Source organism: Amblyomma maculatum, chromosome 11, assembly GCF_055883805.1.
Source record: "Amblyomma maculatum isolate TAMU_Amacu chromosome 11, ASM5588380v1, whole genome shotgun sequence".
In the NCBI taxonomy this organism is placed as follows: domain Eukaryota; kingdom Metazoa; phylum Arthropoda; class Arachnida; order Ixodida; family Ixodidae; genus Amblyomma; species Amblyomma maculatum.
In genome coordinates, this window is record NC_139354.1 from 134126438 (window position 1) to 134147574 (window position 21137).

Below are 21137 nucleotides of genomic sequence, written 5' to 3' on the forward strand. Positions count from 1 at the left end.
GCAGAGACTGCCGGGTACTGGCATAAGCTGAAAATTTGCAGCAGAAGTATTTGTCCTTGTGATGCCCCTCTTTTACCGAAACTGTGTAAACAGGCGAAACGTGAGAAAGTATTAAGAAAATGAAATTACCAAGAAGGCCAATATGGTTTACAGAATCGCTTGTGCGAAACCACTTCAAATACACATAATTAAACTACACGGTGAATACCCCTACAAGTAATTTTCAAGCATCGCTCCAATTCCAAACGTTAATATTTGGTTTTAGAAGTCGCATTGAGGGCCGGGTCCGCGTTTAATTCGATAAAAATATTTCATACACAGGCGGCAACAACATATAAGCTAGCAGCCCGACGTTTAGGATGTGCTAGGAGCACTGAAAATAAATGTACGGATGGAATGCATTTTTTCAGAAACGCAGAGCCCAGAAATATTGACGCGATACTTTCTTGGTATCAAGCTTTTTATAAAGATTTTAGCGTTTTCTTTTATATGGCCATCTTTCAAAGCGAATTCCCGAGCTGTGCGTGCGCAAAGTGGGTTTTTCGCCCTAGTTTGGGCGTTACTTTTTTCGGCCATCTTAGCAATAATGGTCCTGTACATACTACGCGAGGACGCTCTGGCCCATGACGACGAGCGCGCCGGTGCCTGTTCACAACCTGCGCGATTCAAGAAACCAGCCGGCGTGGTTCGCCTAAACTACTTGAAATGCAGCTTTTTTAGGCAAAATAATATTCCTCCCCTTGTCGTCCTAACAAACTGCAGTAGTTCAGCTTCGAGGTCTGTCCTGGAGAACAACCACGGTGCGAGAGCAGACATCCGTGTCCTTTCGTAGTTTGCTTAGATTTGCGACGGCGGCCCTCGCACGCGCGACCAATGCTACTGGCGCCATCCAATTTCAGGGGCTGTAACTAACATTGTCAGACCATGGCCTCCGAGATTACCTCCGCGCGCGGGGGTGATATCGGAGCCCATGGTCAGACGTGTGTGATTTTTGGGGCCAGATTTCGCCGAGTGTCCGTTCTTTACCAAGACTTTTCTCTATGTCCACGCAGCGAATACTAAATGAGAAAAAGAGGTCGCTAAAAACAAGGTAAAATATTATTACAAATATACACAATTTTTTTATTCCAGAAACGTAAAGCGTATTATTTATTGCGTAAATATCATATTTACTGTCAAGTTGTTTGGAGAAATCTTATTTTTTGTGCTTACACGTTTGGCATCACAGTCCACACGAGCCCTTTGCATTGTTCATCGTCGAGCTGTTGCCGCTGGCATTAGGTTGCTGCTCATGGTTTGCTCCTGGTAACGCATCCTGTTGCATCGGCAATGCATAACCCCAAAAATCTGTTGCGATTACGCGCAGTCCTAAAGAGGCTGTCAGGTGGCGCTCCTTGTCTCCTTAAAGCGATTATGCCCTGACTACTTCCGACAATCATTCGCCAACTTTTCGCTGTTGGCACTTGGGTGGCGTTGAGCAGTGTGTGCTTGTTCCACGGGTTTTTTTTTTTCGACTTCCAGCTTCCTGTTTTACAGACGTGGCTACACAAAATGGGTGAGTACTTCGGGTGTTCTATGCTCAAACACTTTAGATTTTTGTGACAAGTATTCCATTGGTTATCTCGATCTGGCCCGTTCACAAACGTTCGTAATATCGCTGGCGAGCTCGACGTATGATGGCAAGTTATGCGAGCAGTGCACGGAATGCGCGCTGCGGAAAGGCGCCCAGGCGTCAGTGCCTAGCCGCATTCACCTGCAAAAAAATTTTGGTCAGCAGTCATAGTCGGTATGACTTTGAGAAAAGCCCGCTGTATTCAGTCGGTGAGGTGAATTCTAAAAGCAACAAACTAAGGTAACTTATGAGTAGCTTTCATGCCTGTTTGCTCAACATGAACCTTTTTTTATTTTCCGCTTTTTTATTTTCCCTGGTGGTTTTGTCAGCTGGTGGCATGCGAACTCTGGGGTATGATTTATTGGCAGAATGCTCATTATTTTTCATGAATCCCCATAGTAGATTATGCCGCAGTATCGCGCTGTCCTTTAGTTTTTAACAATGCAGTTGCGGTGCACCAGCATACGGACAGGCCGCTGCAAAGGCCAGCTACGCGCATAGCAACGCCGTCGCTAGGAGATTTTCTTTGTGTCTGCGTTTACACATTTGCCTCAGACTCTTCCCACAGTACGTTTCCTTGTTCTCTGGTAGCAACCCCAAGAGTCTGGTTAAATGAACCGCGCCGTCCACCACCCACTTTTCTCTAGCTCTCGCTTTCGATTACTTAGCAGCGCTTACGCGCGTGTATTATTCTAACCGCTGATAGGGGCACGCCTCGACAGCATGCACTGCCCACTCTTCGGGGCCATTGCTGCCACGCAGGATTCTGCGGCAACTGCTTCCTCCCGCGCTGGCTGCGGTGCTCAAATTCCTGGATAAGCAGTTAATTTTCTCCAAATAACTCACCATTGCATGTCGGCTCCATTGGTTTCTTGAACAGCTGCTGTATGTGCGTGCGGATTTCAAGCTCCGAAACACCAAATATTTTCCTTTCCGAAACGTGCCTAGCTTGTCTTGTTGCCATGCCCTCCTTTTCGCCGCACTTCCTGTAGCACACTCTATGCGTCGATGCACTGCGAGTGGGTGTGCCTGCCTCGACTGCTTTGATTATGCCGACTGCACTGGACACGTGCTTTTTGGTTCTCGTTATTCCGAATCGATATTTTATGCCGCGCCATTCCAGGATTTCATTTAATCACGGAAGTTCGAATAGCTTTTACTGGGCCCGCTTGACCTCATATGCGGCAAAATCATCAACGCCTCTCTCCCTGCTATCTGCATTAGTCTGCGCCGTTACAACACGAAGCATCGGTGGACTCTACGTCGTTCTTCGTACACCATGCGACGTCCCTGCACATGTGGCTTTCCGCTCCCGTCGCGGAAGTCTCTATGCCGTGGTTGTAAGTTGTCTCCGCTCGCTGAGCTTTAAGCTCTATGGACTCCTCGTGTGCCTAGCCCCCAGTTTTTTGATACGCGATATATGTACAATGGCGGGCTCTCGCTCCTTCATCGCGCCGCGCGGTAGGGGGTGCAAATCTGGTCTCGCTTTAACGCTGTGAACTTGGGATGAACACCACGTCCACATTTCCCTGCGTGGTGTGGTGTATGCTAACATGCACAAATGCTATATAGGGCGAAAGCTCAGTTTTCCTTTGCCGATGCAGCTGTTGATGGCGTCGCCTCTAGCGCCAGGAACAATCTGCTTATTATCGGTATTTTTGACAATGAATTGGTGCTATGCTATGCCGGACATTGTCAACATAGGACAAATATTTGGCCAACATTTAGTGCTTCCTGTGATGTCTCTACATGGGATGCGCTATTGTGCCGGTTCATGCTTTTCGTTGTCATCGGGCGGCGTGACCGGTGGCGCGCTATTAATGTATTGCTGCAAGTCACTAAACATATATATGCTTTACGCGCAATGACCTCCGCTTTTTCGAACTCTGTTCTGTCTTTCAGCTATCAGAGCTATCTTTTGTGTGTAAGCACCTGGGCGATAATTACGTGCATAAATGGTGGGAAGATTGCGTTATCATTCTGTCAGTCTGCTCATTACAGCCTTTTTCGACCTGCATTGACGTCCGTGAGGCGTTGGCTGCGAAATTTTATGTCATAGTGGGACTCAGTGCTGTTAGCCGCAGTATGTTTTTCACCTCGGCGTAGGAACAGATGGCAGCTTATGAGTAGTGTAGCGACCGATCGGGTGTCTGCGCGCTCTGCCTCTCACATTTGCATGTACCGCTGGCAAATTTGGCTATAGTTGAGGGGTATCAGGAGGCTCTCGTCCCCAATTAATGAAAACTTCCCTTTAAGGCTATAGCATTAAGGCTTGCGTTCAGCGAAAAACCCGCTGTTAAACCTTTCGTATCCGGCGTAGTTTTCGATGAGACTCGATTGGTCGATAGTGTCTTGACGTGAAAGTCCTAATAGATTCATACCTCGCTATGAATTTCAACCAGCACAGAACGTTCATACAGATGCCGAATTCACGCGTTGAAGAAAAGTGAATAAAGCATCATATAATAAAGCCCATTTAAGGACACTGAATGTCTCAAGTGCTTTAAATATATGAAGGATATAATTTTTTTTAAATAAATGCGCACAGTTTTTGCAGGCACGATTACAACCCGTACCTCTGGTTGCGACCGCTACACTCTAGACTTGGCCACCCAAAACCAGTTTGTACCGCTTGGAAACAAGTGGGGGCTGGTGTTATAGTCTTTGTTCTTTCACGTCAAGTGGAATGCTACCACTGTATTCTAATTTGATTGTGCAAAATGAATAAGAATCATTAGCCTCTATCGTGCCATGCCCTAACGGCCGAGCAAGTTTCTCTCGCGTTTTTTTTTCTCTCTCCTGGTTTCCTGTTTCTGCGCTAGAGTACAAATATAAAAAGTTGTTCTTCGGGCCTTCACTTCAGAGTGTAAATTCGTTCCTAAAATCGGCACAGGATCACCTTTTTTTTTCTCGTGTAAAAAGCTATAGAGGGGATTTATAACTTTTCGTGTATATTCTTCTCTCGTCTCACTCGCAGTATGAAGCTTTTTATGGCGAATGGTTGGGCATTTTTTATACAATATGCGTCCAATTTGTACTCCCCAGTTCATCAGACTTCTGTGTATGCTAGAAAAAAGATATTTTACCTGCCTTGAATTCAATTGATGGTGTTTGCTCTCTTCGTTACGTTGCTTGTTTGTGCATGTAATCCAGTTAGTACACAAACGTATGCAGGATAGGTAAAATTCTTTTTCTAGAGCTTGTCATATTACATACCATGGAGGCGGTGCAGTACGTTATTGTACTGCGAATGACCTAGCATTAACTAGATTGTAATCTTGAGTATATATATCCTAGTTGTATCCTTCTTTTTCGATGGAAGTGATGGAGGCGCTCATGTGCTCTGTAATGTCAGTGCATGTTAAAGAACTCCAGATGGTCGAAATTTCCGAAGCCCCTACTATGGCCTCCATCGTAGCCCGAGTCGTTTAGGACGTTAAACCCAACCAACTGAATGAAATCAAAGTTTAGTAGAAGGGGGCTCGCAAGGTCTTTTTATATCTTGCGCGCTTACATGCGCTTACTGGGATGTCTGCCTACTTTGCTGCACAATAGCCTGAAACACCAGCATATTGTCCCAAACAATTCTTTGCTTGTCGCGGTCAAATCGGCAGGCATGCGCCCTCATCATATCGCTTATAACGCATAGAATGAGCTGGGAAGTGCCGCGAGCAATTTTGTTCATTTGCGTACGCTCAAAGCCTTGACTTTATCGTTTTCGTTGTCCCGCAGGATGCACCGAGATGTATTTGGAATGATTTTAGCGAGTTGCGTTTGCTTTTACATTATTTCAGTTTGTTCTACGCATCTTTTGCGGCTTTGTTGATATTTTTATCTCTTTTGTAAGGACACGGTAATCCATTTTCTAATGTTTCGGCACGCACGCCGGAGAAAGCCAGGAGAAACCGGTGCAGATGGAAAGACCAAGCGGCTTTCCGACATATGCGCAAACCTGGCCACCGCGTTGTGCCTCCTCGCCACCGTCGACATGGAGCGAAAATGCACGCTGACTCAAGCATGCAGCCCACCGCGTGGACCTCGTCATCGTCGATTCGTGTCATTAAAAAGGCTCCACGTGCTAGCCATGGCTGCTAGAAAATTCCAGGTCTTATTAGCGAGACGGAAGAAAAGAGCATAGCTTTGGCAGCGCTGCGCTGTTTTCTCTCCTTCTCCGCTTCCAGAACATTTGGCGGCGGTTATTTGAGAGCACGTCGTGCATCGATAAGCGGTTTTGATCCTCGACGAAGCTACGATTGCGGTAGCAGGCAGGCCCCGGCTTAGAACAAGTCGTAAAGAGAGCTGTGAGCTCATGTTGCGGTTGGCGTGTCAGCTCGTGGAGCTGCGCATAGTTTTCGTTCCTTCTTTTTTGTCAATTGTAGTCGCCTCTCTGTCTTTTCAAGATATACACTTACACCGTGGTCTTTTGTGAATAGGGTTTCTATACTTCGTGTTTGTGTTTATAAAGTTAATTTCCGCCTTCAAGTTGGTCGTCCTTCATCTCTCCTCTATCGTGCCCCTGACCACCGGCCCCTTTGTTACCACTAGTGAAGCCAATTACATGTTGCGGTTGTATTCACACCGCCGCGCCAGACTTCGTGGCTTTCATTCGCGTGCACTGTGTCTTCGAAGTGCTTAACGACCATTTGAAAGCGACGAGTACCTGTCCGCGGATGCGGATCTCGCAGAGGTCCCATACTACGTACCCCGCGTGATTACGTGTCCACGTTCGTCGACAAACCGCACTGGCTGGTCGCCGAGCCCCCGTTTCCAAGCCGCCCGGTAAGCTACAAACATCGACCTGCAGAGGTGACGTCACTGAGAAGCGAACTGTAGAACGTTCTTCATTGCGCTTCTTACAAATAACGCCCATCAGATGGGGCCACGTAAAGATGAACCCGAGGGCGCAGCTTCATACATACCGGTTGCTATCGACTATTTTATCATTACCGCCTTAGCAGATACGGAAGCGGGCTATTCTGTTATGAGCAGTGGCCTAGCCAAAACAATTGAAACGAGTGGACTGGGCCTCAGATTCGTGGGGGTGTAATACAACTGCAACAGATGCCCTCCACGAGTTGTAATTGAGGGATTTGTTTACATTGGCAACTTTGTTTTTCTTCCTCATTGCTCGCGAGACGTCATACTCGGCTTGGACGTCTTACAAGCTAATAATGTGGTTATGAATTTTGCATGAATCGCGTGTGACGTTTTCGCCGAGCCAAAATAGTGCGATATCTAACGCTGACGGTTCTTTACCAATGCCCCACTTGGGTATTGGAGCTGCCGACTTATGGAAGCGCCAAGGTGCAGCATCACGGTTTTGGTAGAAAGCGACTCACCCTGCGACTGCGACATAATGGCAGAGACGGACATGAGCATGGTACTTGAGAAAGGGATTCGTGCGACAGGAATACTTGTTCGCTTATGGAACGGCTTTACGACACCCTTGTTTACAAATTTCGGGGCAGAGTTTCAGCACATTTTGAAAGGAACGACCATCACTTATGTCACCGACTTTGCTGAGCCACCCGAGATCTGTACCTCGGCGCCGCTTCCGCCGACAGGATGCAATGCATCCGACATTCTATCCACTGTAGACATTTATCGTAATTTGTCAGTGGCTGACATACTTCCACTCCTCCAATTGAAGGTCGAATTTACCTCGCCGATGATCTTCACGCGACGAGGTGACACGCCACTCGCACCGGGTATACTGACGGACATCATCTCGAGACCGGATCGCTGGTCCACATTCACTGAAAGGCCAGAAGAAAAGGCACTCTCCCAAGCGTGCGGCGTTGACATGAAGGCGAGCTGCGAGGACAACTGGTTGCGGCGCCCCGCCGCAACCATTAGAAGCTTGCACAAATCTGAGCAGCCCTTTAGCCTAAATTTTATTTTTAGCGGCTTCCTCAGTGCCCGTGAAGCTTCGGCACCGCGATCTATTAAACACCACCTGGTGGCGCACCAGGAGTGCATGTGTGTCGTGAAGCTTCTTTGTGCACTCGCACTAAGAAAAAGAAGCGCTTGTGAGCGCAGGGCGCAAAGACTTGCATTGCGAGTAGTCAGCGCGTCGTATACTCACAAGTTGCACGTGCCAATGGAATGGGATAACAAGGTCATGGTAGCAGTTTGGTGCCTGTGACAACTGACAACGCGCTCTCCTCAGCAGAACTAGATTTTGGCATCTGTCGGAGTATTTGCAACATTTTATTTATTTATTTAAACAAACTGCAAGCCCCTTTGGGGGCTGCAGCACGATTGGGGAACAGTTGATAACAGTAAAAATGTTTGTTCGCAACAGTAAGAAAACAGACCATTCTAACACAGCAGACTTAAACCGCTGGCCTAATGGGTACCGTCAAAGAAATACACGTTCATGCGGGAAAAAGTCAAAAGAGCAAGCACTTTACCTAAGTCCTGTGCATATAAAAAACAAACACTTATTTCGTTATGTTAAGGTAGGTTTGAAACACAAACTTAGAGAGATTGCTGGTAAATGTGGCGATCGATTGGAAGTTCACAAGCTCATGGGGCAGAATTTTATTCCGTATCTGTACACGGGAAAAAGAATAACTGAACGAGTTCGTGGAATCTGTATTCCTTGAGGTGTTTATGTTTCTGCCTGGTAGCTATCGTGCTGGGAAGAAATGAGTACTTGCTGCTGCCAATTTAGAGTGAATATTTGAAGAGCTGGCACAAAAGATTACAAACGCAAAAAAGTTGCCCGCTGGCTAATTGTGGGTAATCCAGTCACTGTCAGGAGGTCTGAGGGTGAAATGTAGCAATCGCATTTGTTAAAAATGAATCTAGCTGCTTTGCGCTGAAATTATTGCTACTTAGTTATACTTGTTAGTATATGGAAACCAGCATGCTATGCCATACTCGACCACCGGTCGGAGTAGTGAGCTGTACGCAATAAGTATTATATTACATGAGGCAAATTTGAGCTGGCACTTCTAATTCTGCAAGAAGCCATCGCCGGAAGTAAACAGTGAGCTGTAGCCGTCGTTAAAATCTAGTGTCTTGCGTATAGCTTCTTGAAGAGGATAGGACCATTCGTAGTATTTTTTGGCTGACATGCATTGCCAGAACATTTTGGTGCATTTTTTATTATGTTACTTAGTGTTTCATTTATGCATTTACGCTTAGACTCTTTCTGATCTTCAGCTTGCGACTACGTACGCTCATGGTATCTCAGTAGTTGCTTAGATGCTTTTGAGCTTCCTTAATTTCGCGATTTTAGCCTCCAAATGAATCTCTAGTTATCCACTAATGAACTTTTTTATTTATTTTGTTTTCTGAAGTATATAAGGAGATAGACATCAAAGTCTTTAAACTAATACGTCTTCGTAGTCACCCTTGGATCAGTAGCAAATATTTGACAACGCGAAAGTGAACAATCAAGCATCTCGAGAACATAGACGTCTTCTGCTCTTACCCATACATAAACACTTGATACCGAATTCCTCATACGGACTGGCACGGACTGGCAAGGTCAGAAGTAACGAGTAAAATGTAGCATTATGGTCAGATAGGCCTGCTATGACCTCATATGAAACTGTCTGAAGGAAAGGTATCACTGACAGACCTCAAGACTATTATGCTGCTGCTGGTCGCAGTGATACACGTAGAAATTTGAACAATCTGTCTCAGAATAAAATCAAATGCTATGTCGAGGAGCCGTTCATCAGGCATAATAACGTGGGGAAGGTTTTCGAAGCCAGACCAATATATGTAGGGCATACTTTAATCGTCGGTAGGAATAATTTTGTGATCCCGTAAGGGGCGCTACATGTCTGCGTGTTAATATTTATTACTTCAGAGTAAGGCGCACGGCACACTGTCCCGACATAGACACAGCACTGTTCTTTTCAATGTTTTGCTGTAGTGGTTATACATTATTGAAGGCAGGTAGTGGATAGATGTATATATGTTGATTACTTAAAATAGCGACTCCTCCACCTCGTGGGAACTTATCTTAGCGCAATACTGAGTAACTTGGAGCAAAAACACTATTTTTAAAATACTAGGAGACTGTCACTGATTGTAACAATGCCAGGAAAGGTTCAAAACTAAAGGCTTCTAGATCTAATGCTTTCTTCACCGCACTTCTTGCATTTAGATTTGAAATGATTAGGCTTTCGGCCGGTGAATTTAGTCACTTCGGGGAAAATGATGGCTTTTGTGTTACAATAACTTTATCAATTCGTCCCAGCGGTACGGTTATATTTAAGTTTTATTTTAATAAACACAAGTGTGTCCTTGTCCCCTTTATCTGGCACGGCGGTTTTGGACGATGGCAGCGGAACACTACACGCAGAAGCTGTATGTACCTACCAGTAATACCAATGCTGCCAGTACTAATTATACCAATCACTCTGCTGCTTCGTTTGGAAAATCAATATGTACGGAAGGCCGTTTACCAGTTTCTTTTTCGCAGACGCTTGTGACCTTTTGATGGGAGGTTGCCGATAGACTAGTTTAGTAAAATCGCTTCGCACTTTAACTGTGGTTTGTGACATTTGCGATAATTGACATATGTAAGGATTTATACAACAGGTATATTTTGCTCTACGTTTTCTAGCAGTTCGTTATTAAAGAATAAAGTTAATTTCAGCGTCTCGAAAATATTTTTGAAAACAGTTACTTTCTATCTCTCTCGCCTCGGAGGTTGTTTTCAGCAGCGTGGACTAGCTCGATGTGACAGACGGGTGCATGAAGTTCGGTTTTGCTTTACACCAATATCTTATTTTACTATTTCACCAGTTTCCACTAAGTCAATCATGACGTTACAGGGCCACGCACTATACAGTTAAGTGCTCATTAGTCATCATACCGCGTCACATTGCCGAGTTAGCACATCCGCTGGCAAGCGGCAGTTTGCAAGTGACATGGCCAGATGCTGATTGGTGTTCTTAGTGTGCGTCCTCATTAAGTCACGTGACAAGGCGGAGTTCACATGAGAGCTGGGCTGGTATCTGTAACTGAACTAGCTCGGCGGCACGTGGAAGCTCTGCTTATTTGCATGCAGACGCGTCTAGTCGGCTCCCTTCATCTGCTTAGAAGGGGGCACGAATAAACGCGACTTGGGAAGATCCAGGTAATCTTCGAGGTGGACCACCGAATTGTGTCGCTAAAGGAAGGGTGTCAGTGGCTTCACTATGTCAGTATGCAGCCAGTAGAGAGGACGAGACAGGAGAAGCATTCCGAGCCAAACTCATATTTTAAAGCTATAAAATTTTCAACGCGTGTTGTGACTGCCCTGCTAATATTTTTTTAATAGGGGCAGCTATCAAAATCAAAACATTCACCCTTATCCTAAGTGAATATGGGCCCATCGCGTTTCCTTGCCATGACAGCAACAATGCACATAGCCGGTTACCATAATGGTTGTTGAATACTTGTTTTGAAGAGATTTGAATTCTAGTGAGAACTTGCATAATTTGTCAACGCTGTGGGAACGGTCATAGCGCTAGGCACATATATCATCTATACATCCGGCATCACTATCGGAATGGAGCCTTGTATATTGTATTTGTCCGCTGAAATCTTTTGAACAGCGCTCAGCTCTCCTCGACCACCGCAGGTAGTGTGACAGTAACTTTCTTTAAAGTGCTCCTGGTTGATCGTCTCAGAACGCAGCATTACGATGCTTGGGACCAGAGAGGTATTTCAAACCTACTCGGAGAGGTTTAGTATCTCTTTGGCTTCATGTCGAAACAGTACAAATGACGTCATAACATAGCTAATTGAAGGTGCTCATTTGATCATCCTGGTTGAAAAAAAGAAACAGCTCTTGTTCTTCCTCGCTAGCTACGCAGCTGTTTGGACAGCTCACACGTCTTGAAAGTTTACATTGTGCAGTAAATATAACAATTACATAACGATTGCAAACACCCACTTCTTGTGCTGCAGATATTTCACGTGCATTAAAACGTGGTCTCGGAGCCCTTATTGGCTTCTGTAGTTGTGGAATTCAAGGAAAGAGCCTAGGGCGGGTAATTGCAAACATGCTATCCTCAATAGCTGTACCAGACATGTCATATTGTGCCATCTCTGCTTGCTGCTATCCTTTAGCGAGGAAATTGTACTGCCAATACTGCCGCACCTACACCCCATGCATGAAGTGTGAACTCCAAGGAAGTGCCTCTGCTACGAATAAGAAGCTACAAAAGGTAAGCCTAGTCTGCGTAGCTGCCATATTTTCATTTTTTTCGCTTACTGCCTAGGGGCCAGGTTACGTTTCTATAGTTACTCTTTATGTGTAACATAAAATTTCTCAACAAGCTATTACAGAACCTGATGACCACATCCCTATTCTTATAGCTTCGCTTTTTGTGGCTGGTAAATAAATGTCTTTTTTTATGAATTCACTACAAATCAGGCATCTTAAATGACAATGACAGCATTTGCGTCACATCCACCTTTGTTCCAAGCGGATGGTGACGACATGCTGTCTATGAGATATGCTCAAAAGTTCCTGACTTTATATGCAGTTCGACATAACAATATCTGGCTATAATATTTAGAGTTTATTTCATGGCGTTCTCTAGCCTATCAGACGTCCGTGTCCTTTTCAAACATATTTGCGCCCAGAATGTATCCAAATGCCGCAATATTATTTTCTTTGGCCGATAGCCCCTTTTCAGACTTAAGTGCTTATATGCATGCAGAATTGCAATCGGGAATGTCTGACATGTTATACGAGAATAATTTATTCGACGATTCTGGGTCGAACTACTCTAATGGGTAGTAGCAAGCAAAAAGCTTTGCATGGCCTAAACCTTTCAAACCTGATGTTGTCAAATAAACGGAAGATTTTCAAACCTCTGTATTAAAATAGTTACTGAAGGTATTACAGAGATCACTTCACGAAACGTTTCGTTGATTCTGGCGTTTTAAGTTGGCAGAAGATGGCAATGACGCTGCTGAACATAGGGAGCCAAAGAACCAATTGAACCGATTTTTGATGTTTTTTAACGCCTGCTACTATTCTGGGCACTTGCCGCTTTGTGGAACAGTTTGACAGAGCTGCAATCTGTTTTGATTATCCGCAGAATGAAACACTTTTCCTTTTAGTCAAGGTTACACGTATGGTAGCACAGTATGATTCGCCATCGTGACCAAGAATTCTCACTGGCCGTGCATGGGCCTAATATAATCACGTTTAGAGTACGCGCTTCCTCCACTGGTACAATGATGCCAGCCAGGATGATGAACTCGTTTTGTTTGCGAATTTCAGTGAATATCACAACGAAAAACAATATATCTGGACACGTACACGGTCACAAGCTGCCACGGCCAAAATTCGCTGTTCTTAATTTGCAGATCATAAATAGGTTAGTAGAACTCATTTATTCGGTGAAGGCATTTCCACATTACGAGTTTCTTATCTTACGTGTTACGTTGTTCAAAATCAGTTCAACTGCTTTACTAGCTTTAGGGCGTATAGTGAAGATATTTTTCTTCGGCTAGATTGCTTGCTTGTTGCTGTAAGCATCGAGTCCTAAACTAATTATAACAAGGTTTCAAGCTTACTAATAACTTTTCGTTTTAAAGTTCATGCAGTAATAGGTTTACTACCACTTAAGTTTCTACTGGAATTCGCTGCTTCTACGGAGCAAAAAAGTTCCTTCAGTTGACCATTAATAAGTCTGGCGCTGATAATTTTAGCTAGCATTGGTATCTATTAACTTAAATAGCATTAAAGGTATAAAAATAAAATAAAAGTAAACACAGCCAGAAAGATTTCCAGAAAGACGACAAAGATCGAATATCGGGCATACTTTTCATATTCTGTTTGCGAAGTTCTCGTTTGTATTTTTCCATGAATAAAGCAAAGGTAATTATTCCGAGTTAGTTCGACATAACTCGTTAGTTCACACCAGAACGGCTGCAATCCAATGAAGCATACTTTAGGTTTGGGAATACATAAAAGACCGGAAGAACCATTTGGATCCTTTCTTGATGAATAGTGATTAACACCTGACATCCGACCTTCCCTTTCAGTACTCATTGACAAGATTTCTGGAATCAGGGGAGCTTGCCGACGTGGAGATTGTGGTTGAAAGTGACCATTTTCCCGACAGAAGTTTGTCAATCAAGGTGCACCGGATGATCTTGGCACTGCACAACGAAGTCTTCAGGGCCATGTTTTATGGAGACTTCGCCAAGGAGGAACGCGTGCTCATCATCGATTTACACCCGGAGGGAGTTCTTGGACTTATCCGGTGCGTTTATTGATGCGCTATGTAGAGCGTTTTTCATAATTTGCAAAATACACCAGTGCAGTTATTTTTAGGAATGAAGCGCGCTCACGATAATGTTTCAAGTCACAAGCAACCCCAGCCTTGTCAGTAATAGTGCTGGTTAAGTATATACTAAATTAAACAAATTTACCCGTGCTTATGACATCCGAACCGCCATAGGACCATTACTATGCTGCTTATTTTCGTTTGTTTTTCCTGCATGTTCCTCAGTAAATCTTCTAAAGGGATGCTTTTTCAATGAAAATCGATATTTATCCGGTGGTAGTCGGCAGGTACCATTTCGTAGCCAATCTGGCTGGGAATGTGGCTGGAACTTTGCAGTTATTCTGTGCAGCTCTAGGTTTCGTGTACGCTCATTAGTTCTTGAAATATTAGGGCAGAGTGAGGAATTGTAATTGAGGTTAAAGGTTCAATGTGATAATGATTCAAAATAAAGCCGTCATATCGAATAGCTTTGCGAAATATTATCTTGGTTTTTACGTAAATATTGGAGAAAACTATTATTGGAGCCAAACGTGAGATAATAATCTTCTAGGTGAGATTCTAGGAAAGGCTTTTGTATCGAAAGAATTATATAACTATGGTGTCTCTAACCCCTTCATGGATCACTGCCTTGTCGTGGCGGAGGGGCTTGCGAAACTCGATGAAGTCGTGAGCTCTGCTGTGTAGGGCCACCCAAGATAGACAGGTCACGGCAGAGAGTTCTGACAAAATGTGATTCACTGGAGAAGGTAATGGCAACCCACTCCAGTATTTCCTGCCAAGAAAACCCTATGGCCAGTCACAATACCATTATCGATATGGCGCCGGAAGATGAGCCCCCCAGGTTGGAAGGCGTCCCAGATGTTACTGGGGATGAACAAAGGGCGATTCCTAGTAGCTCCAGGACGAATGAAGCGGCTGGGCTAAAGCCAAAAGGACGCTCAGTTGTGGATGTGTCGGGAAGCGACCGGAAAGTCCGATGTTGCAAGGAGATATATCACATAGCAACATGGAATGTAAGATCTATGACGCAAGGTAAACTGGATATCGTCAAGCGAGAAATGGACAGATTGAACATTGATATCTTGGGTATCAGCCAGCTCAAGTGGACCGGAATGGGAGAATTTAACTCCGGCGACCATTATGTCTTTTATTGTGGGCACGAATCCAAGAGAAGGAATGGGGTCGCTCTCATAGTAAACAGAAGAATGGGCAAAGCAGTGCTAGGATACAACCCCAAAAACGACCGAATGATTTCACTTCGGATCCAAGGTCACCCTTTCAACATAACAGTTATCCAAGTCTATGCACCGACCACTGCTGCTGAAGAAGCTGACGTTGAGAGATTTTATGCGGACCTACAATGCCTTTTAGACCGCACCCCATCATCAGACGTCGTTTTTCTCATAGGTGACTGGAATGCTAAGGTCGGGAGTGAAGAAATATCCGGAATTACAGGCAAGTTCGGTCTTGGTGAGCCAAATGAAGCTGGGCAGAGGCTAGTAGAGTTCTGTCAAGAAAACAACCTGACCATAGCGAATACTCATTTTCAACAGCACAAGAGGCGCCTGTACACATGGATTTCACCGGACGGTCTGTACAGGAATCAGATCGATTATATTATTTGCCGGCAGAGATGGAGAAGCGCTATACAAGCAGTAAAAACAAGGCCTGGGGCCGATTGTGGCACCGATCATCAGCTTCTTGTTGCCAAAATTAAGCTTCGATTGAGGAAAACGCAGAAAACTAGAAGGCCTTTCAGGTATGATCTGGATCAGATTCCATTAGAATATGCTGTGGAAGTAAGGAATCGATTTCAAGAATTAGATCTCGAAGACAAAGAGCCCGAAGAGATGTGGACTGATGTTCGTGATATAATACAAGAAGTTGCTACTAAGGTAGTTCCAAAGCAAAAGAAATGCAAAAAAGCAAACTGGTTATCTGTAGAGGCTTTGCAAATAGCTGAGGAAAGGAGGATGGCAAAAGGTATGGGGGAAAGAGAAAGATACAAGGTTCTCAATGCGGATTTTCAGAAAATAGCAAGGAGAGATAAGAATGCCTTCCTGAACATACAGTGTCAAGCAGTTGAAGACAACAGCCAATTAAGGAACACAAGAGCTCTGTATAAGACAATCAAAGATATCAAAGGAAGCTTCTGTGCTAAGCTGGGCGTGATAAAGGACAAACGAGGCAAGGACCTCACTGAAGCCTCAGACATAAAGAAGAGGTGGCAGGAATACACAGAAGAACTGTACAAGAAGGACCCGGATGTGCAAACCCAACATAGGACGGTTGTGATTACTGATCTCGAGCCGGGCATCCTGAAGAGTGAAGTTGAATGGGCCTTAGCCAGCCTTGCTAAGAACAAAGCTAGCGGAATTGATGGTATTCCAGCTGAGTTGCTTCAAAACCTCAACCACGACGCTGTTAACACACTGCATACATTATGTCAAAAGATTTGGACAACCCTGCAGTGGCCACAGGATTGGAGGAGGTCAGTTTACATCCCCATTCCAAAGAAAGGCAGTGCCAAAGATTGTTCCAACTACCGCACGATCGCGCTTATTTCGCATGCTTTCAAGGTGATGTTAAAATTCCTGCAAGGTAGGCTGCAGCAGTATGTGGATCGGGAGCTTCCGGACGTGCAAGCTGGGTTTCGCAAGGGCAGAGGAACTAGAGACCAAATTGCCAACCTTCGCTGGATCATGGAAAAAGCAAGAGAGTTCCAGAAACCCATTTACTTCTGCTTTATTGATTATGCGAAAGCGTTTGACTGCGTAGATCACAGCAGATTGTGGCAAGCTCTCCAAGAGATGGGAGTTCCAATTCACCTCATCTGTCTCCTCAGGAACCTTTATGAAGGGCAAGAGGCCACAGTCAGAACTGGGCATGGCCTTACTGATTGGTTTCCGATTGAGAAAGGAGTGAGGCAAGGCTGCATACTGTCGCCCTGCCTATTTAACCTATATGCAGAGTGCATCATGAGGAAGGCCGGTCTGGACGAGTCTTCAGCTGGAGTGAACATTGCTGGAAAACGTATCAGCAACCTTAGATATGCGGATGATACCACTTTAATGGCAGAAAGTGAAGTGGAACTCAAGAGACTTGTGATGCGCGTACAAGAAAAGAGTGAGAAGTTTGGGCTTAAACTGAACATTAAAAAGACGAAGATCATGGCGTCTTGCCCTATCAAGTCCTGGAGCATCAATGGACAAGAAGTGGAAGCTGTGACAGATTTTCTGTTCTTGGGCGCCAAGATTACCTCGGAAGGAGATTGCAGCCATGAAATTAGGAGACGCCTGCTTCTGGGAAAGAGAGCAATAGTTAGCCTTGACCGCCTAGTAAAGAGCAGAGACATTAGTCTACCAACCAAGATCCGTATAACCCATGCTATGATCTTTCCAGTTGTGATGTATGGATGCGAGAGTTGGACTGTGAAAAAGGCTGACCGCCGAAGAATTGACGCGTTTGAATTGTGGTGCTGGCGAAGACTCTTAAGAGTTCCTTGGACTGCCAGAAGATCAAATCAGTCGATATTGTCGACCATAAACCCTGACTGCTCATTGGAGGGTCAAATTCTAAAGTTAAAGCTCAGCTACTTTGGTCATCTGATGAGAAGAGAGGAGTCGCTGGAGAAAGATTTGATGTTGGGAAAGGTTGAGGGTCGCCGGAGAAGGGGTAGGCAGCGAACGCGATGGTTAGATGGCATTCTCGAGGCATTGCAGATGAAGCCATGTGATGTTAAGAAGATAGTGAGAGACCGGAAAGCGTGGCGTGACATGGTCCATAGGGTCACGAAGAGTCGGACACGACTGAACGCCTGAACTGAACTGGTGTCTCTAAGTTAGGCAACGGGAAGCGTGCCGTCAGGCCAATGAAATTCAGGTGGGCGAATGACTGGAATGCTTGGAAAGGTGTAGGTGCCACAGATGGTACAGCACATGTTTTATGGGAGGGGATGGAGAGCCTGTGGTAGAAGTGATTTTGGTGATGATGAAAATTGCAAGAATAATGGGCAGATGTACACCTGAAAGTGAAAAACAGCGTGAATTTTGTCACTCGTACCACGAATACGCAAATGAAGGATTTTGGGAACCTTTCAGCATCCTGTTGCAATAGGTCAAAAAGCGAAGTACTTGTTGCTAACAGCTCGAAGATATGTGAATTAAAGGGAGGAATGAATATCTTAAGACCTGCAGAAAAATTGACACATTATGGTGGTAAAAGTGCTAATGGGAACGTTTTCGCTATGATTGAGTAACAGAATGTGAGAATTAAATAACCTCTATACCTATAGGGACGATGTTTGGTGTTTTTGTGTGGGGCTGACTATTTTAGAATCAATGTGACAAACGCTGGTGACTTTTTATAAAGTACGAACCTTAAAGACTGTGAACTCAGTTTGTTATAAACATTGTCTCAAGATGTATGTGCTGGATACACGTATCATCAAACGTAGCGAAATGTTAATTTAAAGCCCGCACGTTGTATTTGTATCTTACTAGGCGGAAACTGTTTCAATGCTGAAAGTGGTATGAATGAAAAGTTACAGCAATAATCGTTACAAATAATAAGGCGGGGTTATAAGGTATTGTATGATATGTAGATAATTCGTTCCCATGAAGTGGTGTATCAAATGACACAGCCAGAATTTAACGCGTGATTCAGAGAAATTGAAGCTCGAATCTCGTTTTTTGAGTGTGCCGCTAGGGCGCTCGACTACTGTGCCCAAAAATGCGGGATCGAATCTTAGCCTCGGTGGCCATTTTTCGATAGAGGCGAAAGGCTAGGGGCCTGTGTGCTGTGTAATATCAGTGCACGTTAAAGACCACCAGGTGGTAGAAATATCTAGAACCCTCCAATACAGCATATTTCGTGCCTGATTCACTCAGGAAAGGTAAATGTCATAAACCAAAACAAACCATTAAATATCAAAGTATAGTGCATCTTACCTATGAGAACTTTGTTGCAGCGGGAGCGGTTAATTATTATTAGAGGCAGCATAGCTCTAATGAGCACGATTACACAAGTGAAAGCTTTGTTATACTGCATAATGTTGTGCTGGTTAGCTAGTTTGACACATTTAGGCCTGACCCAGGTTAACAGAGCGATCGCTCGATTATGCACGGTTTAACATGGTTTTCTGTGGTTTAACGCCTTCACGGCTGCCTGAACATCAAGAAAATGCAGTCGAAACACTGGTTTCAGCGAAGGGCTATCCACAACTGTCGGCGGACTTCAAGGACACGACGGACGGGTGTAGCCTAATCGAAGGTATCGAAGAAATTTTAAAGGGGAAAGTCCCAGTGTGCGAACCAGGTGGCAGCAGTGGCGGGAAAGTTGTAAGCATGGGACAGAAAGTCTAAGCGGCTATGACCGAAAGAACGCAAGAACGCTAAGGATTGGCCTTAACAACCGTAGCGACGCCTTCACAATACATGGAAGCCAGCAGTTTTTTTTCCCAATCGCTCTATTTTTCCCAACCTCTGATCAACATCCGCGTTCATTCTCTGCACAAAATTAGTCATCCTTCAATCATCTAAGAGCACAGCAGCCACGATACAGTTGCGCGGGAAGCAAACCTTGCAGAGTCAGCCTGGTGTTTTGTTCTGCATTCCAAGCCCTCGACTTTAATTTATTTTTACCTATTTCTTCCTTATTTTTAAAATGTATTTCATCCGTATACGTCTTCGCAATTCTCTCTCGTTTTTTTTGTTTTTATTAGCATATCACAAAGATGAACATAACAAACGACCCCATGACGCTATCAAGGCATTGTTATTGCGTTTATGCATGGTCAGACACGGTTTTTCGTTGTTTAACTCCTCCATGGCTGTTTGTGAAAGAAACGTAGCCGAATTGCTGGTTTTAGGAAGGGGATGTCCATAGCTGTCTGCGAACCTTAAGGACACTACATCCGGGTCTAGGCTACTCGGAAGTGTAGAAGGAATTTTGAAGGGGGAGGTACTAGTGTACGAGCCAGATGGGAAGCGGTGGCGGGAAAGTGTAAGCTTGGGATGGAAGACTGTGTAGCATTGTCAGGCTATGTTTTATACATTTGGAGATATGTAGCACTACGAATAACGTTTGTTGTGTGCGAAGAATCAGCAGCTGGTTTACGAAGTAGAAGCTGTGAAGCAGCAGCAGCAGAAGTGAGCGCCGACTGCTCTACATGCCGCACGATGGAGGAATTGAGAGGCGCAGTCGTCGTCGATTGTACAGCACTGATGACCTCGGCTCTAAGTGACTATTAATTAAATCCGCGTTAAAATCGCAGTAATAAAACCCATGGCTGTATCACATTTAAATGTAATTTGTGCGTCACAATATCTGGCGAATCATTTTCCTCTCCTCTTACTGTTTCATGGGAATAGAATGGTTGAAAGCATAAACTGGTGTTTAATTGCATTTATATCGTTACGAAACCTGATTAATAGTTGTCGAGATAACTGTTTTTGTTTATGGCGCCTTTAGAACCGTTTTTCTAGCTTCTCCATGCCAGAAATATATTTGCAGTAAGATTATGTTTCCTTAACCCGACAGCAAATTAGAACTTAAAAAAATGGCCGCGTTCATGTTGGTTACTTACAGATGGTCTAAAGTGCATGGTAATTGTATTTCACTGCAGGTATTTCTACAGCGGCCAACTGCAAGTGGAAAGCACGCTCCAGGCTGTCTACACTCGAACTGCGGCCATCAAGTACCTGGAGCCGAAACTAGCCGAGGAGTGTCTCGATTACGCAATAGATAACATGTCGGAGGCGGACGTGTGCGCAACTATCGATTACCTGCACCTAATGGGGGAAGAGGATAGATAGTGATATTCTTGCCCAAGCGATATATTTACTTGACGACGAATGTATCGAAGTGCTTACCTCCGATAATCTGAAATCGTGCTTAGAGGAGACGGTTCATCTAATCACCGACAAAGCCACAGATGTGCCCGAGGTTTCCATCCTTGAGGCGGTGTTCTCATGGGCCCAGGAGCAGTGCCTTCGCAGAGCAGCGGATGGTGAAGACACGAACCTTCGGAAAATAATGGAGCCGTTTTTTGCAAAGCTGAGGTTCCTGGCGATCACGCCAAAGGAGTTCGCGTCTGTACCGAACAAATGGGGTATTCTTAAAGACGACGAGGCGCTCGCGCTCTTATGTAACATTGCGAACAAAGGATCGATGCCTTTGCCTGACGGATTCTGCGGTATTGATGCACCACGCTAGTAACAGTTCCCGTAATATGTACAAAATGCATCGAGCTTCTATCTGCTGTTTTC

At 44.7% G+C, this 21137-nt stretch overlaps 1 protein-coding gene across 1 annotated transcript; it reads left to right on the forward strand.

The window, feature by feature from the left end:
• The first annotated feature begins 1339 nt into the window (after positions 1-1339).
• On the forward strand, positions 1340-20813 carry LOC146175006 (BTB/POZ domain-containing protein 6-B-like). The gene is made up of 4 exons (XM_084584317.1): positions 1340-1555; positions 11693-11790; positions 13625-13845; positions 20495-20813. The coding sequence occupies exons 1-4, from the start codon at positions 1552-1554 to the stop codon at positions 20682-20684; spliced, it is 513 nt and encodes a 170-aa protein (XP_084440443.1). The 5' UTR covers positions 1340-1551; the 3' UTR covers positions 20685-20813.
• Positions 20814-21137: the final 324 nt, after the last annotated feature.

Excerpts from the sequence above, each read along its gene's own strand:
- LOC146175006 (XM_084584317.1), top strand. Across the intron at positions 11,791-13,624 it reads CGAATAAGAAGCTACAAAAG|TACTCATTGACAAGATTTCT; the intron begins GTAAGCCTAGTC and ends CTTCCCTTTCAG. Across the intron at positions 13,846-20,494 it reads GGAGTTCTTGGACTTATCCG|GTATTTCTACAGCGGCCAAC; the intron begins GTGCGTTTATTG and ends ATTTCACTGCAG.